The sequence below is a fragment of the Arvicola amphibius genome, chromosome 2, assembly GCF_903992535.2.
Source record: "Arvicola amphibius chromosome 2, mArvAmp1.2, whole genome shotgun sequence".
Classification (NCBI taxonomy): Eukaryota; Metazoa; Chordata; class Mammalia; order Rodentia; family Cricetidae; genus Arvicola; species Arvicola amphibius.
The window spans coordinates 57,815,895-57,842,496 of NC_052048.2; the positions used below are offsets into that span (position 1 = coordinate 57,815,895).

The 26,602-nt window shown below is 51.8% G+C and overlaps 3 protein-coding genes across 6 annotated transcripts in view; 1 reads left to right on the forward strand and 2 right to left on the reverse strand.

The window, feature by feature from the left end:
• Uroc1 (urocanate hydratase 1) overlaps positions 1-3,822 on the reverse strand; it is a 32,879-nt gene extending 29,057 nt beyond the window's left edge. Inside the window, exon 1 of one of the 2 annotated variants that reach the window (XR_005284263.1) lies at positions 3,636-3,822. Coding sequence is in view for 1 of the 2 variants with exons in the window: in XM_038318738.2 (XP_038174666.1) it covers positions 3,636-3,761 (126 nt within the window). In the remaining variant the exon portion in view is untranslated. The remainder of the gene's footprint in view (positions 1-3,635) is intronic. The other variant, XM_038318738.2, reaches the window with a different exon arrangement.
• Positions 3,318-22,367, forward strand: Chst13 (carbohydrate sulfotransferase 13). 3 transcript variants are annotated; one of them, XM_038318740.1, is made up of 5 exons: positions 3,318-3,444; positions 7,518-7,604; positions 8,307-8,462; positions 16,984-17,066; positions 20,834-22,367. In XM_038318740.1, the coding sequence occupies exon 5, from the start codon at positions 20,849-20,851 to the stop codon at positions 21,671-21,673; it is 825 nt and encodes a 274-aa protein (XP_038174668.1). In that variant the 5' UTR covers positions 3,318-3,444; positions 7,518-7,604; positions 8,307-8,462; positions 16,984-17,066; positions 20,834-20,848; the 3' UTR covers positions 21,674-22,367. The 3 variants fall into 3 exon arrangements, with proteins under 3 accessions (XP_038174668.1, XP_038174667.1, XP_038174669.1); XM_038318739.1 differs by lacking the exons at positions 3,318-3,444; positions 7,518-7,604; positions 8,307-8,462 and adding an exon at positions 8,909-10,100; XM_038318741.1 differs by lacking the exons at positions 3,318-3,444; positions 7,518-7,604; positions 8,307-8,462 and adding an exon at positions 11,548-14,002.
• A 1,174-nt stretch (positions 22,368-23,541) lies between these two features.
• C2H3orf22 (chromosome 2 C3orf22 homolog) lies at positions 23,542-26,277 on the reverse strand. The gene is made up of 4 exons (XM_038319290.2): positions 26,189-26,277; positions 25,742-25,870; positions 24,507-24,679; positions 23,542-23,759 (listed from the first exon to the last, which is right to left on the reverse strand). The coding sequence occupies exons 1-4, from the start codon at positions 26,275-26,277 to the stop codon at positions 23,542-23,544; spliced, it is 609 nt and encodes a 202-aa protein (XP_038175218.2).
• Positions 26,278-26,602: the final 325 nt, after the last annotated feature.

Here is a 26,602-nt window from a genome sequence, read left to right on the forward strand (position 1 = left end):
GAAGAGATTTGAGGACCAAGCTGAGTGTCAGTGCGACGTGATGCAGATTTGAGGATGCAGTGTTGTTAGAGATAAAGCTGTATGCACAGAGGATTTTCCCAACAGCACTTTTGTGTCCTGCTTCCCCCTTTATTGTCTTGGTAAAGTGGAGTGATGTTAGGGCCTACCTCCTAAGTACTAATGAACTGGCATACTTAGTTTGGTATTGGGCTCACCTATGGACTCTGTGAGCACCAGATCACAGAACTGTTAGTTGTCACACTCATAGACCTCCACCCTGCACTGTGCTGCCTGGGGTCTCTTAAAAACTGCTTATTCTATCTTGGCATGGAAGGAGTCTTGTTAAGCACCAAGCCATGGCCTTACTCAAAAACCTTCACAGGTCTCACTGCCTATCTGGTGACACCAAGTGGCCTTGGCATTCTGGGTCTTCTCCAGTCATGCGGCACCCAACTCTTTAACATCTGCTCTCAGCTCTGCTTGCATGAGGTCCCCTCCAACTTCCACACTTGGGAAGGTCCATCTCTGCCTTTCCACGCACTATTTTCCTTGTCTCCAAATAGGCCTCCTTTCCATTCTAGAAACCTTGTCCAAGCTGCCATAATCACTTCTGCCAAAAAGTCCCCATAGGTCTCTTGTAAGATATGGGGTTGGCTTCTTAATAAATATTCTTGTCCATGAATTCAACGAACACATGCTGGTGTTGCTGGAACCTAAAGATCATCCCAAGGGAGTTCCACACTTAAGCTCAGATGGTGTGTTGGCAAAGACAGGTATGAAGATCCACCATGGGAAAGGGCCCTCAGGAGAGTGTGTTAATAGATAGGCATTAAGGCCCACCATAGTGAAGGGTTCGGCTGTGGCATTTAATGGCCAGCACAGTGCAGTGGATGAGGCCCGATTTGGGGCAAAAGATTGATATGGGATGCCCTTCTGTATGCTGTGAATATTTCTTGCTTTTATTGGTTGATGAATAAAGCTGCTTTGGCCTGTGGCAGGACAGAAAGTAGTTAGGTAAGAAATCTAAACAGAGATAAAAGGGAAAAAGAAGGCAGAGTCAGGGAGACACCAGCAGCTGCCAGGGAAGCAAGATGTGGGGTAACAAGCCACGAGATTCATGATAAATTATAGAATAACAGAAATGGGTTAATTTAAGTCATAAGAGCTAGTTAATAATAAGCCTGAGCTAATAGTTCAAACAGTTTGTAATTAATATTAAGCCTCAGAGTGGTTATTCGGGAACTGGAGGGTGGGAGAAAAACCTCCAGTTACAAAAGGTCTGGTGTAGGAGGGTCTTCTTTCTATGTGTTGTTTCATTAGTTGAATAAAGAAAACTGCATTGGCCATTTGATAGGGCAAAACTTAGATAGGCGGAGTAGACAGAACAGAATGCTGGGAGAAAGGAGGCAGAGACAGAGAGCTGCCCACCATGAAGCTGCCAGGTCAGACATGCTGAATCTTTCCCAGTAAGCCAAGAGCTTGTGGTGACATACAGATTATTAGAAATGGGTTGAATCAAGATGTGAGAGTTAGCCAATAAGAGGCTAGAACTAATGGGCCAGGCGGTAATTTATTTAATACAATTTCTGTGTGATTATTTCAGGGGTTAAGCTAGCTGGGATGCGACCTGCTCCTCCAACTACAAAGGTCACTGAGAGAAACTGCACACAGGGGAGGCAGTATACAAGAAAGTCCTTCCAACAGAACTGCTCATGTTGTGAGACACACTGTGGAGGTTGAGCAAGCCTGTGCTGATTGTACTAGCTAAAGTGTACTAGGCAGCACTCCTTACTTAAATAGAGAGCTACCAAAGAAAAGCAGGGAGCGAAGGCCCCAGTCTACCCAAACAATGGCAGAATAGAATAGCATGTAAAAGAGGAAACAAGAGAGAACTTGAAGTATGCATACCTGAGCATACTTGTGCACATACAAGAACACACATATTGACACATGCAAGCACACTCTCTCTCTCTCTCACACACACACACACACACACACACACACCATTGAAAGCAAGTAGATAAAAGAGAAGCTGTTACTCGTTTGGGGACTCCATCCGAGAAGGATGACTTAACCTTTCCGTACTCTAACTCCATGGATCTGCAAGTCACCTTTCCTTTAAGGATGCTGCATCCTTCGAACACATGGGTATAGCATACTGTACTATGGTCCTGTAGCACCTGTACCGTGTGTACTATGTTACTACACCTGTAGCATACCGCCTGCACTACAGGACAGTTCAGATAGGGGCTGGAGATTGAAACTCACAGAGACAGAGACATGGGCCATCCTTGAATTCCCCAAGAATGCCATCTTCACTGTGTTTCAGAGCAGCTTGTATAGTGCCTTCCCTGACCAATGGCCACGCCCTAGCTCTTGGGATCCTTCAGCTGCAAGCCACCAGAAACCACTCCCCTGCCTTGTGCTCAGAGCAGCTGCAAACACAGGAAAACAAGTCGTTTTGCTCAGTGCAGCTGCAAGCATAGAAAACAAGTTGCTTACAGGGAATTCAGGGTCTGAGTGTCCACAGTCCCCAACACATGGGGACATACAGGAATGAAACTGAAGGGGTCCAATCTCTCGGTTCCTGTCTGCCGTTCTGCCACCACAAATCACCGTGAAAGCTGATCACTGTCATCCAGCCACAAGCATGTCAACAGAGCCCCACAGGTGGCAGAGTCTTTCCAGTTTTTGTGGCTGAGCATCAGTGCAGGGAGGTGCCCAAGAGAGGGGGAACATTAACCACAACAGAGAAGTGAGCTCAGTAGAATTAGACAGGGCAAGTAAAAAGGCAGCCCCCCCCACTCTTGTCTTTCCTTTCTCCAGCACTAGCCCCAGCTTGCCTGTCATCACCCTCGGTTACTTTGCGGCCCTCACTCCTAGCTCTGGTCCATCAGTGTCCTACCCCAGCAGCTCGTACACACACTCCTTGCCTGTGGGCAGCTTGGAGAAAGCTCGGGGTGGTCTCCCCTAGGACAGCAGTCTCTGGGTGAGGGCGAGGGTGGGCTCCTCACTCAGCCTTCATACTTCTGTGTCTTTCAGAAAAGCAGCCCCCCTCCCGCCCGCCATGGTTCAGGGACTTGTTTCAGTCTGACAGCTTGGACAGTTCTTGGGCCTCAATCCTTTGGGCAAAGAGAGCCACCAGGTGAGGCCCTCCCTGAGCTGTCAGCCCTCCCAGAGCTGCTGTGTCCTCTATGGAGAACCGCAGGCCCTGGGAGGCTTGGGCAAGGGACGAAGAAAAAAAATGGGACATAAGTCACCTAGTCACTCAGTTTCACATGAACCGGGCAAGGTTCATGTGAAGTTGCTGAGCTAGGGCCACTTCACACCCTGCCTCTTCCTCTTCCTCACTAGAGGTGGCCACAGCACCACCACAAACTGTTTGGATGACCTTGAACCCCTGTGTTCTCATTGGGAAGTGGAGAGCCCAATTCCAAGCCTAAGGTAACTCCAGGGTGGCTTCACCTGAGGAATATCAGGTGACAGTCCATGACACATCCCTTCACTCTTCTCTGGGAAATGACAGGGACAGGGTGGGCAACTAAGGTGTAGACAGAAGGGGTACCCAGACACCCTGACCATCTAAAAGATATCAAGGGGCCCCAAGCCCTGGGGGCCTGGGTAGCAATTCTCACCTGCTCTTCTGCAGGGCTGAGGTTGGGAGTCCTGACTGGAGCGTGTGGCACACCAGCCCAGCGACCCCGGTTCTCGGGGAGGGGTCGTAGGGGCAAGCCAGAACACAGTTCCTGGAGGCTGGACATGGCTGCAGAGACCGAGGTGGAGGTCGGCACGAAGTGACTGGGCAGTCAGGAGCAAGCAAGGTGGGGACAGACAACCCCAGGGCCACCTCCTCCAGTCCCTCATTGGGTGCAGAGAAAGCACAAAGGGCAGGTCATTTGGATCACTGGCTGGTAGGCAGGCTGCCTGAATGTTACTGGGAGGAGAAGCTCCTATCAAATTAGACAGAGTTTCAGATGCTTGGTGGGCTCTGAGGGTGAGGTTTCCTCAGTCTTAGGGGATGCCACAGAGGTGGCAATGTTGGAATGTGTCTTGATAATGGGGGGTCATGTGACATTGAATCTAGCTCTACAGAAGCCAGTCCCTTGTACCCCCTCCCTGACATTTGAGCACAAAGGGACCAGATGATAGGTGTGGTAACAGCTCTCCATGCCCCCAGCATCCCCTAATCATTAACAACTCGGCAAGAAAGCCATCCTCATCATGCTGGCATTGGACCAGAGGCCAGTGCTGGGTGTCACTCCCCTCTCTCTAGCCAGGAAGGGCCCACCATTGAGTCCCAGTGGTCCTGGTAAGTGACCACTCCTGGCCAGCCTTGTGGCCTTTACCCTGTCCCTGTGTACACAGGTGGGTGGTGACCAACTCCTCCCTCTGCAGAAGAAGGTCATGACACCCAGCCTTAGGCAGAGTGGGAAGGTGACCCGCTGGCTAGTTTGAGCAGCACACAAGGTGACTGACCCTTACCGTGGTCCTCAGAGCTCAAGTCTAACTAACCGACGAGGAAAATGAAGCCAGAGAGGCAAGGCGACTCTAGCTGGTTGTGAGTGAAGTGCAGATTGGAGCCTGGGACCCCACATTTGGACGGAGACACCATTGAAGTAACTCCTGCCCTTAAGTGTCCAGTGTGCAGAACAGGGTGGTGTGAGGTGTTAACAAGGTGTGGTACAGCAGTGTGAGAAAAATAGATTGGTTCTGAAGCCCTTGAGGCTGGGGACACCGGGGAACTCTTGCCTCTAATGCCCTCTGACTTCCAGTTCACAAATCTTGTGGAATTCCAGGTGACAAGGGTATTTTTGATTTCAGTACTCTAGAGAGTCAGCTCCGGGACTCCTGGACAGCCCTGGAAGTCACTTGTTTATCAGGAAACTTTCTACTCCTGGACCCAGGGAGGGGAGGGGGAAGGTGTTGATTGTGACTGTGTAAGGAATCCCAGGGGGTCCCTAAGGAAAGGCCCCTACCATCAAGACACCAGAGATTCTTAGAGTCCAAAGAAGTCAGTGTGTGTGTGGGGGGGGGAGGGGTCTGCGCCTCTCACACCCTCCCCTACAGCACCTTCTTCCCAGTTGACATCTGAATCCTTTGTGGTAGTTGGAGAATAATGTAACATGCTACCCTGATTGTAGCAGGTTCTGACTTGGGTGCTGGGCAGTCCATTTACCCTTGAGTTTCAATCTTAGGCCACAGGAACCCCAGTTTATAGCCAGTCAACCAAAGTACAGGTCACTGTCTTGCTCGTGAGTAGCATCTAAAATGGAGCAGCTTTGGAGACTGAGACCCCAGTTGTAGGGTGTGGCATGTGCTCCAGGTAGGTGGGTTCAGGATTGCCTGTTGGCATCTGCTTGGGAACTGATGGTAGGGAAGCAAACCTCACATTCGTTCCCTTGTGCACGATGTTAGGCAGAGTTGGAGATGGAGAAAAGTTTCTTTCATGCTGGGTCCCTAGTGCCTCCTGCTGGAGTCCTCAGTGCCTCCCACAGGGAGGTCTCCTAGTTTCCACCTAGGACCCTGATCTTACAGGCTCAGGTGACCAAGCACCACCACCTTGTACCAGGTACTGTTGTAGGCTGGGACCAGACTGAATGAGGCAGGGCTCCCTTGGCAGTACCAGCCTCGGTCCTCCCTTCTGCAAACCGGAGCACTAAGGACCCCAATTCCAGAAGCTGCACACACTTCTCTCTGCACCAGAGTTAAACTGGTTCTGGTGCCTAAAGCCTCTTCTCACATCAGGCAGAAAAGGGCTGCAGGTTTGATTAGCCTCAACTCCTTGGCCCTTGGGGAGGTGGAGGGGGGCAGAAATAGCCCCATGAGCAGCAACCCACCATCTGTCAGTTCTAGAAGGCCTTCTCCCAGGCAGCATTGCTTTGTACCTGACTGAATGACCTCTGTTCTCTGTTCCGATTCCCCTCCCCCTAACAGAGACTGTCAATAATCTGTCTGCCCTGATCTCAGGAGAAAGTCAGAAACTCTGTTTGTGAAATCTGATTTTTAAATGTTTGTAATCAATTCATGAATTTTTAATATTCTCCCCAAGAAGAGGGGTGGACAGCCTCAAAGTCAGCATCCTGACTGGGCTGTTCAGGATGTCATCACTGGGGAGACAGATGGGCACATGGGGTACCTGTGCCGGCTCACAACTGCATGTGAATCTCCTCCAAGAATAAGTTAGTCAGAAAATAAACCTTGTAAACATTTTAAAGGAATGAGGGGCTTGCATAGGTTGAACACAGCAGTGTGCTAGGCTTGAGCCCCCAACCACCCTGCTCACTAGCTGTGTGTCTTGGTCCCTCTGGGTCTCCATAAATGAAAGGATGGTTGGCCCTTCGGATCCACATCTGAAGATATTTCTAAAGTTGGCCCTGTATGGACCTGTGTCTATGTTTATCCTGACTATGGGTCCTCCAGAACAGTCTAAAGTCTAGTTGTACAATGATGGCATTGTATTAGATATAAGGCATCCAGGGATGACTGGATGCAAATGGGGGACTTCACAGGTTACATGCTTCTCTATAACATGTAAGGTAAGGACTGCAGTATCTGCAGGTTCCAGCACCATGGACACAAAGGGATGACCCTAACAACACTAATATCACATAGATGTGGCTGGGAGTGGAATGACCTCATACATGAAGGGCCCTGAAGGTGCTGCATGTGTAATCAGCACCATAATGAGGTGTGGGCACCTTTTTCATTGATACCTGAGCTAAAGGACTTCATCTCCAGAGACAGCTTCGACCTCTTGCTAGCCCCAACCTCCCTGACCAACACAGATACTGAGAGGCACAAACAGCACCCAGAAATCTCATCTGTCAGATTTGCAGTTTAGAATCACATACCGGAGGATCTGAGGAGCTGTCCTGCTTCTCACTTCACTCCTTCACCAGCACCTACCCCAAAGCCTCCTTACTAATCATTTAATATCAGAGACAGAATTAAATCAGATCCTCAAATTCTCAGGCGTGTATCTGTGTGAGGTGGAAATCCAGTCCTGTCATTGGAACCTCAGTGGTTCCAGAGAGCTAAAATAAATCAGGCTAGGTCAGAGGCAGGCCACACAGCCAGGGAGTCATGTTCTGTGGTCCTAGGGTTCTAGACCTCTGGGTAAGAATAGCCATGTATATCACGTAAGACCACGAGCCATCAAATGTGCTCCTTGGCAGACTTCCAGCTGATAGCCCTTTGTTGCTATCTGACTGCAATAGCATGGGATTCCTGAAGGAAGCATACAGCCGGGACCCTTCCCAAGGTCTTGAGCCACAACACTGAAGCGGTTTTTGGAGGCTGCTAAATTTCAAGACAATCTGTTACTTGGCTATAATTGACCCTCACTTCAGGATCTTCACAGAAGGCAGAAGGAAGCTTTTTCACAGAGCTACCAGGGATCTGGGCCTGGAGGCAGGCATCTACACACAGGTTCCAGGACTTCAAATCTTCCTAGTGGTCTCTAGGGACTCCCAATTCTAGGAACAGTGGGCTGAATTGTTCTCAATTTTGGTCACTAGGTGGCAGCCTAGAAGGCCAAACCACTGAAGACTGGAAGGCTATACCAAGTCCTGGGAATGGATGTCTGAGGACCTGTGTGAATTTGGGTAAGATTTGGGGTAAGATAGGTATTGTGGGTGATCCAGTGTCCTTGGGTTCTGGGCTGGGTTGGAAGAAAGTAGGCGTTCCTGAAGATGGGTAACCCTGAGAAGAATGAGTTCAGTGTGAGGTGAATTCCTACCCAGCACGGTAGAACCATCATGGCTGTTTGAAGCTAAATGTATAACGGTTATTTGTTTCATAGTCTTCATTAATAGACGATAGATCACTGCTATAAGAGGCAGCAATTAGGATTATTGAATACTAGTACCAAGTCCTTTCACGACACTTGCTGCACCTGAGACTTTTCAAACATTTCAGCATCTCATTGAACTGTGAGGTTCATATTACCTCCATTGTATGGGAACTGAGACACAGGTGGCGGTTAAGACACTAGTGTTGGGTGCAGCTCCTCGCCCAACACACTCAAGGCTAGATGCTGACTCAGGCATACCTTTCCTGCACACACAGGGCCAGCTGCTTGCTTGGGTTTCCTAAGAGGCTGGCTTCAGGGCAGCAAGACTGTCAGGCCAAGTGCAATCCCCAGTCCACAGGCCTGGTTGGTTGTCTTTCTCTTCTAATTCTTTTCATTTTGTGGCATCAGGATGTAGCTCGGGGCTTCACAGTTTAGGAAAGCCCTCTATCACTAAGCCACACTCCCAGCCCTTTATCCGTCAAGAGTTGGACTTCACTCTGGTGTCTCTCTACAGCTCAACCCCCTGTGCCTGTAGCAGCTGCCGATGAGGCAGGATAGGGCTAGTGCTCAGGAAGACATGATACCCCTTACTTCTCCTCAAGGCTGGACAAGTCCTGCGTAAACTGGGAGCTGAGCAGACCTGAAGACACATAAAAAGAGAGGCTCCAAGGTAGGCTTGGAAGAAGGGAAAACCATTCCTAACTGATTCTGGCGTGGAGCAGGGACTATCACGGACAGGTACCACATTTGTGAGCTTGTGGTTCAGTCCAGCCCTCTGACCTCTGCCATTAAGAAAAACAGGAGATGCTACCCGGGAGGTGCCTGCCTTCTCCACTTCACTATTTGACAAGCTTCTGGGCCTTGAGAGGATGACGGCATCCCAGAGCAAGCTGTAACAGGTGAAGCCCGGTCAGAGATGGGCTCCCTCACATATTCCCTGCCTTGCACACCTTTGACTATGTCCTGCGTTGTGGTGCTGCCCACCGCCCTTCCCACCTGAAATGTGGGCCCCTGGGGCACTGGCCAGGAGCCAGACACTTTAGTTAAGGCAGCTGCAAGGAGGTCCCCACTGTAAATCACCCTTTAATGCTTACTCTTTTTTTTCCTTTAAAGAAGTTAAGATCCTGGGCCCTGGAAGATTTGTGATACCAGTTGTTATTTGCTCCTTCCCTGGTAGCAAGGCCTTTTAGTCCAACCTGTCCTCATGGTTCCTGGTCACCTTGAACTCTCTTTGGACACCTGGGGAAACTGAGCTCTGACTTCAGCTGCTGGATCCCAAAGCACTTCCTGGTTCCTGATCCACAGTCTCAGTCACCGCTGTTTCAAACAGCTTGTGCAGGATACAGAACTTTGGCCCACCATCAGTGTTTGGAAAATCAACATGACTCTTGGGTAGAGGGGGAGTCTTTTCCCTGGTACCTGTGCTATGATTGGTGCAAACCCAGTCCTTAATTTACAGGAAGGGCTGTGCCCTGATTGGTGTAGGCATTGCTTGCCACACTTTCATTCTGAATCAGCTCATGATCACTTGCGTTGTCAGATCTGGGGCTTTCTCCAAAGTGATCTTCCCCAGAGAGGGAATGGAGAGGCTGCTCTGGAGAACAGAGTCTTCATAGGCAAGACCAGTGAAAGTTGAGAGGGGACAAGAAATTGAGAGGAGAAGATACCGAGCCTCAACTGCAGAGGGTTCCAGCACCCTGAGTCTGAAAACTGTGACGTTTGTCAATACTGAGGGTTAAGAGTCCCAAAGCCTGGGGACAGATCTGTCACACCCAGGGTTACAATAGCTGCTCAGTACTAGGGGTTAAAGCCCAGGGCTGAGCATCCAGCCTGAGCACCTGGAGCCTGAGTTTCTGACCAACAGGGCTTTGGCTCTCACCACCCAAGCTGCAGCCTCTGGCTCTGCTTGTTTGGTCCTTCGGCCTGGGGCACCTGTACCTGACAGTTTCTCCACTCCTAATTCCCACCCACACAGGGTAGAGGACCCTAATGATTAGTAACAGGGCTAGACGCTGCATCTCACTGTCCTGGGTTCCAGTTTCACTCATTCAGTTGGCTAGAGCACGCGCCTACTGCTAGACAGGAAGGAGCGCCAGATGACACTTCTGGGCGGGTCCTAGGCTAAGTTCAGGACTGGGCGTGTCCTGGGTCTCAGCTGCGCGGTGAGAGAACGCACTGGACGGCCGTCGCCTGCCACGCGTGGGGCACAGTATGGGGAGGCGCTCCTGCTGCCGGTGGCGCTTGCAGGTGGTAGCAAGTCTGGGCGCTGCGCTCCTGTTACTGTGCGCTCTCCTCCTTCTGCGTCCCGGTGAGTGCGCATTGGCGGGTGCCTTCGCTTTGGGGCTCCACTTGCTGGAGCGCCTCCTGGTTCGACCAGGCACCTACCCTTGTTCCCAGCTGGGTGGAAGGCAGGCGCCTTCCACTCCCCAAAGGGTTTTTTTTCGCGTCGCTGGCTGGCGAGGTGACTATTGTTTGGGTCAGGTTGTGATGATGGTGGAGCATATAAACCAGTCCAGGGGTATACTGTCAGTGTCCCCACTCTCTGAGCCTCGAGAGTCATCTCGCGCTGCCACTTCGGGATGTCTGTCCCTATCTGAGACCCCGCTGAGTCCCTACATCCACCAAAGAACTGTACAGCTCTATGCAGGCCCGGGGGTACAGGATCCACGACCTGCTCGTAACAGTTTCTACCAGGCATGTGGTTTCACTCCGAGTGAGCTCAGGTCTCCTCAGATCTTCTGATGGACAATTCACTCTACAAGACTGAGGGCAGAGGCCAGAGGTAGAGGGGCTGGGGGTGCCTAGGCTATGTTTGTGACCGTCTGCCCATCTTTATGTGTCTATGGACTCTGCTCCCTCCCTGACAGCCTCATACCCTAGGGTGGACAGCGGCATTAGTTGGTAGTGACTTAGGACAAGGGAAAACTGTTTTCTGGATGGTACTTATCCATGGAGGGACCCAGCGGCTAACCTGGTAGATTGGAGGTCACTCAGAAAGCTTAACCTGCTACCTGTCCCCTGCCAGGGCCTCAGCAGTCTCATCTATGGAATAGGTGCTGACTCCATCCTTATCAGGTTTTTGGGAGGGTGAGTTTGAATGTTATAGTAGATAGTGCTTACCCCCCACCCCCAGCCCTTTCATCATGTTGGCTTCATCCTTAGGGAATTCCTGGGATGGAGACCAGGGTTGGGCTGGGGTACAGGTGAACAGAACTGGGGAGGCCTAAGGAGTAGTCACCAGGCCCACGCCTACCCACTCTGCCAATTAACAACCTCTCCATGAACAGACACAAGTGGCTGTGCCTGGACACCTCCGGAAGCCGCCCCCTCAGGAAGTCTTCCTCCCCTTATCGAGGACCTGAAGATGAATGGTTATCCCTGTATAGGTGCTTCCTCATGTCTACATTGTCCCCTGACACAGTCTGGGGTGTGGTCCCAGTGTCTGCTGTGGCCACAGTCTCTGTCCACCCTGTCATTCATTGTAGACAAATGTTTACCCAATCCTGGGCCACAGTGGCTCAGGTCCCTCAGTGCTCAACTCTGGTCTGGGGTATGAGGGCCCTGGGGAGTGTCTGTAGAGGAGCGTATGTCTTGGTGGCTCTCAGTGTGTCTTCACGCCTCTTGGGACATATCTCTCCTGCCAGCCCCTCCAGTCAGGTCTGAGAAAAGAAACAACCACTGCCCTGGGCTCCCTCCTCGCCCGCAGGATCTGGAGGGGAGGGGTGCGGATGGGGGGGGGGGGGGAGAAGTATAAACACCTTTGCTCAGGTGGGGCTGCAGGCTACCGTGGTCACCCCAGCTGGCCTCATGCTACCTGACTTGGGAAGTCCCTGCTCACCCTGGCCTCATTCCCCGTAGTCTGAGATGGGTCTCTGAGCTTCCTCAGTGGCCGCCCCTGCCTCCCAGTCTCTCCAGATGCTCACACCCCGCTGGGGTAGGTTTCCAGCGGCTAACTTTTCAGACTTCCTTGGGCCCTCACAAGCCAATTCCACCTCGTATTCTAGAGATAGCTCCCCAATTCAGGAAAGAAAAGTGTGCTTATGGTAGGCCCTGGCTGGGAGACAGTGGAAAGGTTTGGTCCTGCTGCAGGGGATAGGGTCCCGCTGTCCCAGGCTTCAAGGGGACATGCCCATTTTTGCACCCAATTCCGGGTCATCAGGGGCTTATGGGAAGAAATTTATGAGTGAATGAGGGATCAGGGCCCAGGAGAATCCCAGTGCCATAACCCAGCTGAGAGACCGAGCTGAGACCTGTCCCCTCCTGCTTCAGGGAATGAGATGTCACTGTCACCATCTGATGGGCAATGGAACACTGAACAGGGTCACAGGCCTGGGTTCTAGCTTCCCTGGGGAATCTCACTGGCCTCTTTCCAGTAGGAAACTTATTCTGGTCCCCCTGCCCCAGGATCTGCTACCAACACTGGCTCAGATCCCAGGGTCAGAGAGAAGGTAGCATGGTGGAGTGGGACAGTGGCCTAAGACACTTCTGTCCCCAGCATGCCACCCTTCCCCGTGGGGTTCCAGTGGTGGTGCCATCTCCAGGCCCCCTCTGTCCTTTGCCCCCTCGACCTGAGCCTGGTGCCTGGTTTCCCCGATGCCCAAACCTCTAACCAGGTCTGCTGAAAATGTTGCCACTGTCTAGGAGCAGAACTTATAGGCGTCCCACCTCACAGAGTTGTGTTTTGACACTAAACCCCCAGGTCTCCACGTCATCAACTCTTAGATACACACTGAGAGGTGGGGCTAGGGTGCTTTGATCTGTCAAATGGGAGGGCAGAGGAGTCTCAGAACCCCTCAGCCTAAATGTCAGACTGGTAACAAAAGGAGAGGGAGTGGCTGTCGGGATGGGGCTCACAAGAGGCTCACCAGGTCCAACTGGAGTCCAGAGCTCAGGAGACTCTTGGAGAAATGTTCTCTGATAGGTCACTCGGCTCAAGTAAGAGCAGGGAGGCAACTAAGGTCAGGGGGAAAGAAGTGACCTCCTTAAGCCAAGAGATGTGGGGGCAGGATTTGAATCCTACAGCCCAGAGTCAGGGGAAGGGGTACATGGGGGGAGATGGGACATCACCCCCCCCCCCACAGGGTCTTCATGATAGCTCCATTGCTGTTCTAGAATGTATGTTTGTATGGCTTTGCTCCTTTGCCATCCTCGCCTGGGATGGTGGCTTTTAATTTCCACTTTACAAAGCAAAGATACTTGGCATAGACTTTGATGGAAGCATAGAACTTGATTATATGGGAAACTGAATGAACTGGTTAGTTTTTTTTGTCTCCTTGACACAGCTAAGGGTCATTTGGGAAGAAAAAAACCCCTGTAGTCCAGTAGGTGGGGGCATTTTCTTGATTAATGATTGATATGGAGGGTCCAAGGCACTGTGGGCGGTACCACCTCTGGACAGGTAGTCCTGGATGTATAAGAAAGCATGCTGAGCAGGCCGTGGGGAGCAAGTCAGTAAACTGTTCCTCCATGGCCTCTCCTGTAGTCCCCGACTCTAGGTTCCTGCTTGAGTGACTTCCCTCAGTGATGGCACATAAACTATGATGAAATAAACCCCTTCCTCCCCAAGCTGCTTTTGGTCATGGTGTTTTGTCACAGTAACCGAAAGCAAATTAGGACAGAAATAAGCGCTACCAGTGGGGTTTGGATCCACAAGGACATGTGTCCACCGGAGGCGTTGAAGGCCTGTGCACCATGTGTGGTGCCGGGCTGGTGCATAGGAAAAGTGGTGGGCAAAAGCTAGAGAGGGGCTGTGAGCAGAGCCCAGTTCTCAGCCTTGAACGGCCGGTTAGGAGGTGAGGTATTCTCCCGTCTCTAAATAGTCCCTGGCACCGGAAGAGGTCTAAGTAATACAGGACAGCAGCACCGTTCCCTTAATTACACCCAGGAACACCAGCCCAGGGTTGGCACTGCCCACAGTGAGCTGGGCCCTTTCACATCGATCATTTGAAAATGCACTATGAGCCAAGCTGGTAGGGGCATTTTTTTCTCAGCTGAGGTTTCCTCTTCCTAAATGACTTTAGCTTGTGTCAACTCGACATGACGCTATCCAGCAGCATGACTGAAGATGTTTTCTGCCCTGCTCAGTGGGACACAGTCAGCAAGAGGCTTCTACCCTCGACAGGACCTGGACTCTGATGTGAGACAAACCAGTAGCAAGTGTCACCCCCACCCCAGGCTCAGTACTGGAGACTACAGTGGGGTTCCTTCATGGTAGGCGAATGTCATGTGTGCTACCAGTGAGCTGTATTCGTAGCTTCCGAGTCCATCCTCCTTAATCTTAGGTTTCTGAGCCAGGGTTTCAATATTTGCCTGGGATAGCTGGGTGCTCCGAGCTGTACTTAGACTTGTGATCCTCCTGCTCGAGCCATGTAAGTAGCTGGGATCACAGGCGGGCACCACGAAGCAGGGCTTCTGCATGGCTTTTGAGGTGACCCGCATGGGATAAGCAGTAGGTTGGCAGGATAGTTTCCTGTTGCTCCCAAGCCACGAGGGCTGATAGTTAAGAGGCAATGTGGACACACGGTGATGGCTGGTCAAATAGGAATTTCCTCACAGCAGTCGGCTTGTAAAAGTCAATGAATAGAGTTTAAATATAACCGGAGAGAGGCAGAATGGACTTTCTTCCTGTGAAGAGCTTGTCCAATGTATCCCTCTCTCCCGTCAGGGTAACCACAAAAAAGAATGCCCCTGACACTGGATTGCAGAGCTCCCCAAAAGCATTTTTTTTTTTGGTGGGGGAGGTTTGAGCGGAGCCAGCAGACCCAAGGCTCTGACCTAGCTCTTGCTGGTGCTTGTTTTGGTTAGTCTTGCAACATGGCAGTGAGAACTTATTAACCAGGATGTGGCTGTTGCAATCTGCCCTGGGCTGGACTCCCACCCCACTCCCATCCCCCAAAGCAACCGGGTCTGGGGCATGGGGCTTTCTGCTGAGAACCGAGGTTAACTTTCTTAGAGTTTTTGTGATGTTTCAGCCCACAAGTTCCCAAGAGGGAGTGCCCTGCTGTATTTCACCCTCTGTGACATTGTGTGCTCATCCCTCCCCACCATGGTGGGCGCTTCTTGTTAGTAAAGCAGAGCTTGAGGACCTTGTGGATCCCTAGAATGTGCGGGATGAGCAGGAGCCCAACAAGTGGAAGCCTGGACCTTAGCAGTGCAGACGCTGGGACCTGAGGTGTAGCCTGTCTTTGAAGTCAGCAGCCTTGACAGTTTCTGGCCTTGTAACTGTCAGTTTCCCCATCTAGTAAGTGGGAAAGTAGCAGTGTCCACCTGACAGGATGACACAGGTCAGTTTCATACAGCACAGTTACATAGAGTCCTGTGTCACCTGCCCTTGTGTAGACACAGGATGCCGGGCAAAGCCCTCTGCTGAGGCCTGCGGTGCTTTCACCAGGATTTTCTTCCACCCTTCAGGGGCCCTGAGTCCACCCAAGACAGGGCACCAAAAGTTCTGGTGGGCCTCACTTTGGTGTCCCGGCCTGCCTGGACAATCAGCATGTTCCTGCCTGACACAGGCCTGTTTCCATCCCAGAGGCCTGCTCTGGTCTCCTTCCAAAGTATCGTTGCTTCTGGGCTCCCCGAGTCCACACTATTGTCTCCCAGCTGCAGTCCAGCGCTATCCCCATCTCTCTCCTGCTGTTGGCACTCCATCTGTTCCTTTTCTTTCCCTTTCTCTCTCTCCTAAGGCAGGGTAGTTGTTAGCTTTCCTGATGCTTGGGGTTAGGGGAAGTCTTAGTTCTGCTGAGCCCCCCCACCCCGCCTTGGCTATGCAAACCTGCTGCCTCCTCTGTATTCTGTTTTATGTGTCTTAGAGAAGGGAGGGACCACAGCTGGGAGCAGGTCAAGCAAGCCTGGCGGTGAAGGTGCTGGGGCTCCATGTGGCCCTGTTTGTAGCCTCAGTTGTCCTTAGTGGGTTGGACCCATGGACTATAAGGGCAACCCTTTCTGATAAACGTGTGTGCACACTCATGCATGTGGACATGTGTGCGAGAAACACACACACACACACACACACACACACACATCCCTTCTACAGCCAGCCTGTCCTTAACAAGCCTGGAGACCTGGACTCTTCATTGGCAGGGTGGAGAGAGCCTGGCCCTGTAATCTGTGACCACAGCTATTCTGGGAACCCTGGGTGCCTGTCCTCTACCCACAGACCTTTGGCATCTGTTGTGGGACCCACTCTTAGACAGCTGTGGTCTGGCCAGGAAATGGAAGGCCTTGGGCAAGGAGTGGCTTCTGGAAGGATAGGAACCTTCAAAGAAGGCTGTGGGTCAAATGACTGTGGTGTGGTCCCTCCAGGCTACTCTCCCTACCCTTCCCACAGACCTAGAGGGAACTATGGCTCCCCAGTGGTCCCCCAGTTGCTTGCTGAGGCTCTAAGAAGACCTTATCACTGGGTGGCCTAGAGTGACACCTCTAACCTGCAGAGTGATGAGGACACTCTTCTCCCCTGCTGTTGAGAGATGTTACTCTGGCATGCTGCAACCCTGCTCAGACGCTGATACTAGCTGCTTTATTTAGCCACAGCTTATAATTAGTGGTGCTCGCCTTTCCTGGCAGCTCACTCACCAATGAAGGTGCTGTTCTATCAAAAAGGCAACAGGACCAGAGATCCTTCCCTGAGTATAGTCTGGAGAAGTTCAAGGACTGGGTCCATGGGCATCTTCAAGACAGGCTTCCTCCATGAGCCCTGGTTCATGCCCCACTCATTCTATGAACACACACACATGGCTTGGGGTGTGCAGACAGCCCTATAGTCTTAAAGACACCGAAGAATGCAAGATAAAAATGTAGACAGTGTCCCTGTCCAGTTCTGGAAATAGGTAAAGCTGCATTTATCAGGAGCAGCATCCACACCCTGGGCCATGCACATGCTTCCGGGGGCTTTCATGATGCCTCAGATAGCGTGGTGCCCTCGCTCTGGATGCTCATACCAGAGAGCAGGCAGGCTCCTTTTCCTCTTGTTCCCTGTTTTTGCCACTTCCCAGTGGTGGAGGATAGGGCACAAAGGTAGGAATGATCCCAAGGACACTGCCTTACCAGTGCCTACCATTTACCAAACCCCCAGGAGGAAGAGAAGACACAAGAAGAAAATAAGTCACATAAGGGAGTTAAATGTGTCTTAGGGGTACTGGCCAAACCATACCTTGTCCAAAACCAGCAGTGATCTCTGTCTTTGTGCCCTTCAGCATTTAAAAACAAAGCCCTGGGCTCCAGCTTGTTTGGAGGAGTGAGGAAGAGTCCCCTACAACTGTTGCACGACCTGGACCAGGTAAGTGATTGGGATGCCCTCTACCTCCTGGACAGGAAGTCACAGCCTCTTGTATACCTGCTGTCATAGGCTCTGTCCAGTGTGCACAATGGGGCTTCCTGTGTAGTCTGAAAGTCTAATTTTCTTACTCATTATCCCTCCCACCACACCCAAGGCCTGTGCTTGTTCTGTGTGATGCACTGCAGATACAGGGAAGTAAAACAGACCCATGTCTGTCAGAGGGGACCAGTGAAGAGATGGTTATTAAGGTATGCCTGTCCCAGGGGACCAGCAACAGATGGTCATTAAGCTATGTCTGTCTCAGGAGTTCAAGTAGATGGTCATTAAGTTCCCAAAGTTTAGTAATATGGCACAACAAGGGGATGTTCAGAGGATCCTCCTATGTACACACCCAATCATCTCCAAGCAGATGAAGCAAGTGGCCCTACTGGGATTGCACACAGCCTGGTCTGTGGGGCTCTGGGTGCAGCCAGGTTTCCGAGACACTCCTGGTAGAGAACAGGATCTTCCCAGAGCCTACAGACCCTGTGGCCATGTGAACTTGGCATGCTCACAAAGAATGGTGAAAGTTCAGGGCAGCACACATCTCCTCACCCAGACCCTGGTCTTCCAGATGGGACTGGTCCTGCTTCCAGGCAGGATCTAGGATGTACATTGTAAGGAGTCTTATTCTGTCCTGCCAGCCAGTTCCCAAATAATGGCACAGAGACTGACTAGTTTTTATAACAACTCATTTATATTAATCTACATTATACCTCGTGATGTTACCTCTCTTCTACCTTGCACCTTTTCCCTCTCTTGTGTCTCCTGGAGCCTCCTGCATGCCTAGATTCCTCCTGTTTCTTTCTCTCCCAGGAAATACAACCCATACCTCCTGCCTAGCTCTTGACCATTCAGCTTTTGTTACACCAATCACAGCAATACACCTTCACTCAGTATATCTCACAACAGTGCATTTTAACTCTTCCAAAATATCTCCTTCTGGAATTCAAGTTGTGTGCCTCTGCTTGTCCACCTTTCTGCTTTAGCTCTCCTTCGGAAATGCAAGCAAAATGACTGACACAGGACCCCCATATTACATCACTGACTCTCTCCCTCCTACTCTAAAGCTCACCCCAGCCTGTGGATTCTGGGACTCTGGCAGCACTTGAAAGAAAAGAAAAAGTAGCCCTCTGCCCATCCTTTCTGCAATAGAAAAAAACGTGCCCCTCTGCCCATCCTTTCTGAAGTAGTTTGTTTTCTTCCCTCCCTCATGAAACACAAAGTTCACGCCACTTCATGAATCATGAACTACGTTAAAAAGTCCCAGAAACACACTGGCGCCTGTGGGCACATGCCCACAGACTCCTGTGCCACCGGCATCCATGATCTCATGCCCGAGGCTGGGGATCTACCATTTCTGCTTCTGGCATGGCCTCTGAGCTGGAGATATTCTGAAGGCTTTTGACCTTCTGAGAAATAACTCAGTGTAAATTTGCTCTTTTGAAATGACTGACTCAGTGGTTTTTATATTTTACATGTGTTCTCACTACTGTCTAATTCCAGAACACTTATTATCCCAAGAGAGACTATGATTATATTGCGGCCATTCCTCTTCCTTCTCTTCTAGCCCCTGACAACCACCAATCCACTTCCTGTCTGTAGATTACCTGTTCTGATCATCCCATAGAAAAGGAATATATGACTTATGACTATGCTGTTAGTTCCAGCACTTGGTAGGCAGAGGCAGGAGGATCTCTGTGAGTTCAAGGCCGGCTTGGTTTACATCACAAGTTCCAGGATAGTTAGGGCTACCCTGTATCAAAAAAGAATCATGCAATAGTTACCTTTTAGTCTGGCTTCTTCCACCCAGCACAACGCTGTCAAGGTTCCTCTATAGCATTTGTCATACTTCCATTCCATTTAATGGCTGCATAATATTCTGCTATGGATATGCCATATACTATTTACCCATTTGTCAGATGATGGATATTTAAGATGTGTCCATGTTTTTGCCAACAGGAATAATGCTGCTATGAGCATTCATATACAAGCTTTTTGTGTGCCTGTGGTTTTAGCTGTTTGGCAACTCTGAGCTCTGGGTAGGCAGGTGGGAAGAGCAGTAAATGTGCCACGTGGTGTTATAGCCCTCACTCAGGCCTAGGTAGCAGGACCTAAAGTCCTGCTAATGCTGCTGCTCCTATGTCAGTGCAGGAAGTCGGGACTTCTGGACCCTTTACTCGAGCCAGCATCACTGAGCCAGAATCACTGAGCCAGCAGCACAGTGCTTAGGCTTGCATTCGAGACTCCTGACCCCAAACACCTGCCAGCCTTCCAAAATTTTCCAGGAAGCAGGGCATGCATGCTCCCCTTCTCTGGCTCTTTAAGCCTTCTGCTTCTTCAACCCCAGCTCTCCAGCCTCTCTGTGGAGCCAGGGGAAGCAGCTGTGTTCTCAAGATGTAAGTGTTCAAGGTGGCTGTTTGGCTGTCGTCCTTTTAGTTAGGAGATCCAGGGGACGTCCAGTGACTACTAACTAGGTACCCAAACTCCTCATTCTCCCCAAGTCTTTGATTATTTTCAGAAAAATGAACAGCAGAAGGACGGTACAGTTATCATCATCACTAAGAGTAACTTTAATGGATTTTTAACAGCACCCTACACCCTAGTGATTGCCCTTCCTCCATCTCAAACCATGGAGGTGGAATGGTGGTGGGGTAGTCTTAGAGATGAGGACCCTATTGAATAAATTTGAAGGGGCACTCTGTAAGCACAACTTGGGTCTTTGCATGACCGAGGCAGGCTAAGTGGACCATACCCATGGTCCTCTGAATAGGACCTAACTCATAGTGCTATACTGTGGTTGGCATACAGGAAGTGCTAGATAAATGATGGTGGCTTGTTCCCCCTCCCCCAGAGGATAGATGGGCAGGGAAAAGGTTACACTTCCTGTCAAAGCACTGAGATTAAAATTTGCTGATGACAAGATGGAGCCATGGCTCAGCATTAAGAGCACTCACTGCTTGTAGAGAACCCAGGTTCGATTCCCAGCATCCACATGGTAGCTCATTTCCATTTATAATTCCAGTTCCAGGGGTATCCGATGCCCTCTTCTGGCCTCTTTAGGCACTGCACGTATATGATACACAAATGTACAGGAAGGCAAAAATACCCATACGCATAAAAGGAAAACTTTGCTGGGAGGAAAAACGAGTCAAGGTCCAAAGAAATTTGTCCATCCACTAATACAGAATAAGTAACACACATAAAAACCCACATCCTGCAAATACCTGAATGGCAGCTGCCAAGGGATGGGTATGCTTCAAGTCTAGCCAGGGCCCAGCCTTTCTGTTGTCCTTGCTGGAGTGGATGAAGTGGGAAGGACATAATGGGGGAGCAGAAATTAAACCCACAGTAGAGGACAGATCGTCTATTGGTCTATGTGTTCCCGCGGCTATATGCTGTGGGCCCTGTCCTCGGCCATCCTTTGACCAGCTTACCCAGTCCTGTAAAAGACTCATTCTCGGCAATCCTAGTGTACACACAGTGCCCAGCACACCTGGTTCCTCACATCCTTCCCGCCTCAGCAGTTAGACTGCATTTCCTCCAAACCCAGGGCAGATTCAGGCCCCAGACCAAGCAGAGACTGGTGACACCTCTGGAATTCCAGTTTCCAGTAGGGGGGTCCCTTGCTTGAGTCCCTGGGCACATGGCATCTGTGCAGCCTCGGCTTGAAGCCTGCTGCACTCTGACACTTGACCCTGCCTGCTTCTGTCCCTTGTCGCCTGCAGGGTCAGCGTTCCGTGATGGCCGAGGTGCACCAGCAGCGGCGCCAGCTGCTACACCGAGCCTGCAGCCGCCACACACGACGCCAGCGCCTGCTGCAGCCAGAGGACCTGCGGCACGTGCTGGTGGACGACACGCACAGGCTGCTGTACTGCTATGTGCCCAAGGTGGCCTGCACCAACTGGAAGCGCGTGCTGCTGGCGCTGCGTGGCCGTGGGGACCCGGGCTCCATCCCTGCGCACGAGGCGCATGCGCCTGGCCTGCTGCCCTCGCTGGCTGACTTTGCGCCTGCCGAGGTCAACCGGAGGCTTCGCGACTACCTGGCCTTTCTCTTCGTGCGCGAGCCCTTCGAGCGCCTGGCCTCGGCCTACCGCAACAAGCTGGCGCGGCCACACAGCGCTGCCTTCCAGCAGCGCTATGGCACACGCATCGTGCGCCGCCTACGACCACACGCACAGCCCGATGCGCTGGCCCGCGGCCACGACGTGCGTTTTGCCGAGTTCCTGGCCTACCTGCTCGACCCGCGCACGCGCCGCCAGGAGCCCTTCAACGAACACTGGGAGCGCGCGCACGCGCTGTGCCACCCGTGCCTAGTGCGCTATGACGTAGTGGGCAAGTTTGAGACGTTGGCAGATGACGCAGCCTTTGTGCTGGACCTGGTTGGTGAGCCCGGCCTGCGCTTTCCTGCTCCACCACGGAGGCCTGAGAAGAACCCTATGCGTGACCAGGCCCGGCGCCTCTTTCAGGACATCAGTCCCTTCTATCAGCGCCGCCTCTTTGACCTCTATAAGATGGACTTTCTGCTCTTTAACTATTCCGCCCCCTCCTACCTGCGGCTGCATTAGGGATGCTGGGTGTCTAGAGGGCCTGTGACTGCTGTGACCAAGCCGCCACCAGGAGGTCTATAGAATGAGCCTCTGGTGTGGATTGGAGAACTATTCGCATTCCGTACTCAGTGGGCCTGCGGAGATCCTGGACACAGGCCACACTCACACTGACTGGGTTGGGCACAGCTCAGGTGACAGTTCTGGCTGGCCTCTTCTGCCTTTGGTTTGGCAGGTGGCAGGTTTCTTTCCAGGACCCCAATGTTTGTTTGGTTTGGTTTGGTGGCGTTTTGGTTGTGAGAGGCCAATCTCAGTCATGTCTAGGCAGAGCCTGCCCATGCTGCTACAGACAGAATGCCAGGGTTTGGTTCAGAGTGGTCTGAGGTCCTGCCCTGGGCCTTCCTGTCTTCACACAGACTGGCAAGGGCAGACATGGCCAGAGAGAAGCTATGCCCTGGCCATCCTGGGGAGGTGTGTCACCATGCACTGCCTGGGAGTCACTGTGAGCAGCCTGCCCGGTTGGCAGCCACAGAACGGCAGAGCAGTGCTGTCCACCTCTGTTTGGCTGGTCACCCTTTGATCTCATTGGAAGATTCCAGGTCTTCCCGTGTCCTCAGAGGCCAGGATGCAACATGGTGGCAGTTTTTCCAGCGGGTACGCCGGGGCGCTGGCCTGGTCATGGTTTTTAAATAAATATGTTTTGTTACATTTTTCACTTTGGGGAGTTTCTCTGCTTCATTGGGCCGTTTACCTGCCTGATCTTGGGCAACTCGGTGTCTCTGAGCCTCAGTTTCTTCTGCAGCTGAGTGGCGCCAGAATGCGCGGTTGCAGGCAGATCAGAGGAAAGTGGGCATGGAACCCAGGTCACCTCCACAGCAGCGCTCAGGTGGGCGACGGTGGCAGCCAGAGGGCGGCTGGAGTTCGAGAGACGCCAAGAATAACCAACGGGCAGCAGAAACGGTGGAGAGGAGACAATGGATGGGAGAGAGGACCAAGAGAAATGACTGTGAAGATAGGGGGTGGGGCGGGGCTCACTTATTGTTGGAGCGAAGGATTCTGACACCCGTGGCCTGTCAGGAAGCTGTGACACTGACAGCAGGCATTGCCTACTGTCTGCTCTCTGCCACCTGCTGCTCCTGCTGTTCACTGTTGCCAGAAGCTGCTAGAGTCGGGCTGCTGGCTAAAGTTCAGGGATATGACCCCTCCCCCTGACCTGAGCATGTGAAGCCCCTAGTCTTTGGCTTCTACAGCCTGGAACAACAGGGCCCTGGCTCTCAGGATTTAAACTGCAGCCTCTGGCTGTGCCAGTGCAGCTCTTGAACCTTAGGCACTGAAGGGTCGGGACTGCCAGCGCTGCAGTTTCTCTTCTCTCGCTCGGAGTTCTGTCTAGGTACAGTAGGACCTCAGGCAGCTGCCTGAGAGCAGGCAAAGTGAGACCCCCATCCGTGGGGTGCAGAGGAGCCCTGGGGTCTACCTGCTCAGCCACTCACCCCTGGCCTTTTTCCATGCTGGGTTCTCCCTCACAGGAACTTGCCTGAGGCCTTCAGAGCAGCCGGCCAGTGAGCAGCCAAAGGCCGGCGCAGGACTCTGGTTTCTGTGGATCTTGGAAGGAATTGCCACTGCTGCTGCTGGCTGTATGAATCCTGGCCCCAAGACTGCTCTTCTCCCCACTGGAGGAACGTGGAGAGCCCAGAGCCTGGTATCTTTCCCAGGAACCCAAGACCATAGCTCTGCCCTTCCAACCAAACTATGGAGCGAGAGGCTGGGACCCATGGTCACACCAGTCCTCACCCACCCTCTGGGCTCGTATGCCCCGGCCCTCACTCTGTGACAGATCACTGGGTGCTCAGCTGGTTCACACCTGTTTATCACTCACCCTAGTTCCCAGCTCAGCTCAACTTCCACAGAGCCCCTGATGGAGCCTGTTTGCTGAAACTGACACCCAGCTCTAATGCCACACGCCCAGGTGTGTCGCATCCAGATGCATTGAGGTACACGCTGCCACCTTCAGTGCTGTGCACGCTGCTGCTAATCACACTCATGCCCTCTAATGAGGCAGCGACTGTTATGCTCCCTACAGACGTCCCCTCACATGCCAACATGTCCCCTTTTGGGCAACACACACACACATGCACACACACATTTTTAACATACACAAGACAGCTTCTCACATACTTCGATGCTTTAAAATTATTTCTATACTAAGCCAGCCGGTGGTGGTGCATGCCTTTAATCCCAGCACTCGGGAGGCAAAGGCAGGTGGATCTCTATGAGTATAAGGCCAGCCTGGTCTACAAGAGCTAGTTACAGGACAGGCCCAAAACTACACAGAGAAACCCTGTCTCAAAAAAATATTTCTATACCTTATAGATCTTTCCAAATCAATACATAGTTGCTCCTTTTTAATGGCTACCTAAGATTGTAGGTGTAGCTGTGAGCACCGGTGATGCCTACTATCAGGTGTTTAATTGGCTTCGTACTCTTGCTATTCCCAGAAAGCAGAATGACTACTGTTATTGTCCCAGTACCTTGGCTTATGTGCGCATGTATCTGGATAAAGTTCTAGAAGTGTCATTTGCTCTTTTGAATCTTTACTCCAAGGCCTCCTGATTAAATATTATACCCATTTTTAAAATGGGAAACTTGAGGCAAATTGATCAGTCCAGGCAGAAGCGGACTGCAAAATCTGCAAAGTTTATTGGTGCTGTGCGATTTTTGCGTGTGGGCCACTCCTGGTTTTTGGTGGGCTACAAAGATCTTTGTGGCAGCTGCGTGGAGCAGAGAGAAGGTGGCTGAGAAAGGAGCCATGGAGAGTGGATGTTCTAGGGAAAGCTCTCAGATGGCCCTGAAGCACCACTGGTGTAGGGCTGGTCAGCACTGGCCTTCTGAGGAGCCAGCTTGCTAAGGTCTTGTCTAGGGAAACGGAGGTGCAGTAATTTAAGTTCCCAGAGGTTACACAGTGGAGGATGCGGAGGCTGTGAGCAGCAACTGAATGGTGGCGACGATGTAAAGTCCGGAGCTCCAAACCTAGAGAAGCCACATGGAACCACACCTGACCCAGGGAATCCTGCAGGTCCAACCAGCCAGGGCAGACAGGACCATATCTGGGAGGGCTTTTGAAGGATGTCTCCAGCCAGGCCAGGCCCAGGCCCATATGCAGCCTCTGTAGCTAATGACTGCCAAAGAGGCACAGGAACTCTCCTCTTGCTCCCTGCTCATTCAGCCTTGGAAATCCAAGTTAGACACAGCAGATTTTGAATGCTTCATGGGCCTCAGGGTGTACCCTAGTTCTGCCCATCCACTGAAGGAGCTTTGTTGGTTGATAAGCTCAGCTAAGTCATGGTTATTTTTCTTCTGTAGTTACCACCATCTGAGACCTAGCTCATCTCGAGACTGTCCTCAATGTGAGACTGGTCCCTCCCACCTGTGACTGGCTCCTCTTACCTCCTGGCCTGAGGCTGGGTCCTTGCTCTCTCCCCACCCCTTATGGTACCTGCAAATGCAGTCCCCTACACTGGGCTTCTCCTTCAAGGTCCCTGTTCCTCTTTTTTCTTGCTCCTCCTCCTTTCTCTGTGCCCTGGGCCCCACAGCTGGCCTTCTTGACTGGACTCCCAGAAAGAAGCAGGCACAGGTTGAGAGCTAGAGGGCTGCACAGGGCTGGGGTTTCTCCACTTGCACCCTACTCCTCTGTTCTAATGTAGTGGGTTGGGCAGTCTCAACATGCATTTCCTAGCTGCTGAGCCCTGGCTGCTCCTCCTGCTCGGGGAAGAACTAATTTCTCACAGTGTTTGGACTGATGCATTGAGGTAGGACTGGGGGTCAGGGTACCGTTTGCCAGTTGGCCTGGATGGAGTCCCTCAGGATGGAGCAGCCTGTCTACCATGCCTGTGTACAGGCAGCACTTACAGTCTGGTGGAGTCTCTTGCTTCCTGCACCTCTGTTTAGGATGGAGCACTGTAGTCACATGTCTGCTGACTCTCTGAGAGGGCCTGTCCAAAGGTGACTGAGGTTTCCCTGGATAGGGTGGGTGATGTTGATGAGATATTTGTCTGTGTGTGGCCATTGAGGGCAGCCAAGTACAGAACTTACCCTGGGAGGGGAATGGACCGCGTTGGCAACAGTTTCTTCTGTAAGGGCAGCTGGTCCTTCAGCGACGCTTTGCTCTTAGCCTTCCAAGACTGTGGGGAATCTGGGCTGGGCTCCATCAACCATGATAACCTAGAAGGGCCCTTGAGTGGTTAAGTCCTGCAGCCAGCCGCCCACAGGAGGTCATACCTGGGCCTTCCTATGTGTCTGGCCTCATTCCCAGTGATTTACAAAACCTTCGTTCCACCCTTTGGCTTCCCTGGCCTGGGACAGCTGGTGAAGAAGGGAGGGCCAGATTGTTGGCCACAGCACAGTGTTTCTAGGGGCTCCATGGACTAGAGTCTTTCTCTCCTTCTGGCTCCAGTTCCTCAGAGCACCTGTGTCTGGGAACCTCGGAGCAATGTGGGGGCTGCGACAGGGCTCAGTCCTACGTGTCTGGGCATCTTGTACCTGTAAGGAAACTTCTTGATGAGCTTCTCCTGCGTCTTGATTTTGTGTCTCTTACACTGGAGGGGCTTCGTGAGGCCTCTCGATTCCATCACAGACAGGGTCAGGCTGTGTCCTCCTCAGTCATGGCTAGAAAACAAGAGGAAGCTGCCAGAGCAGAGGCAAGAGTAGGAGGTCGCACATCGTATCTGTGGAGTTCATTTGACTTCTCCACTGGTGGAGAACATTGTTATTGCCCCACTTTTCATGGAAAGGGAAGCAGGAGCCACAGCAGGTGAACTGCTTTGCTTGCATCCACCCAAGAAAAACAGGAACGCTGCACTTCCAGAATAGCCCAGACAATCCTGAATAGCCCAGATGATCCAGAATAGCCCAGACAATCCAGAATAGCCCAGACAATCCTGAATAGCCCAGATG

Bases quoted from the DNA above. Each gene is read 5' to 3' on its own strand.
- Chst13 (XM_038318739.1), top strand. From the start codon at position 10,004: ATGGGGAGGCGCTCCTGCTGCCGGTGGCGCTTGCAGGTGGTAGCAAGT. The intron at 10,101-16,983 runs GTGAGTGCGCAT...TGTGCCCTTCAG, and splicing joins TCTCCTCCTTCTGCGTCCCG to CATTTAAAAACAAAGCCCTG. The intron at 17,067-20,833 runs GTAAGTGATTGG...TGTCGCCTGCAG, and splicing joins TGTTGCACGACCTGGACCAG to GGTCAGCGTTCCGTGATGGC.
- C2H3orf22 (XM_038319290.2), bottom strand. From the start codon at position 26,277: ATGGAATCGAGAGGCCTCACGAAGCCCCTCCAGTGTAAGAGACACAAA. The intron at 25,871-26,188 runs GTACAAGATGCC...GGGCCCTTCTAG, and splicing joins ATCAAGAAGTTTCCTTACAG to GTTATCATGGTTGATGGAGC. The intron at 23,760-24,506 runs GTGCTTCAGGGC...GTTGCCCAAAAG, and splicing joins TGACCAGCCCTACACCAGTG to GGGACATGTTGGCATGTGAG.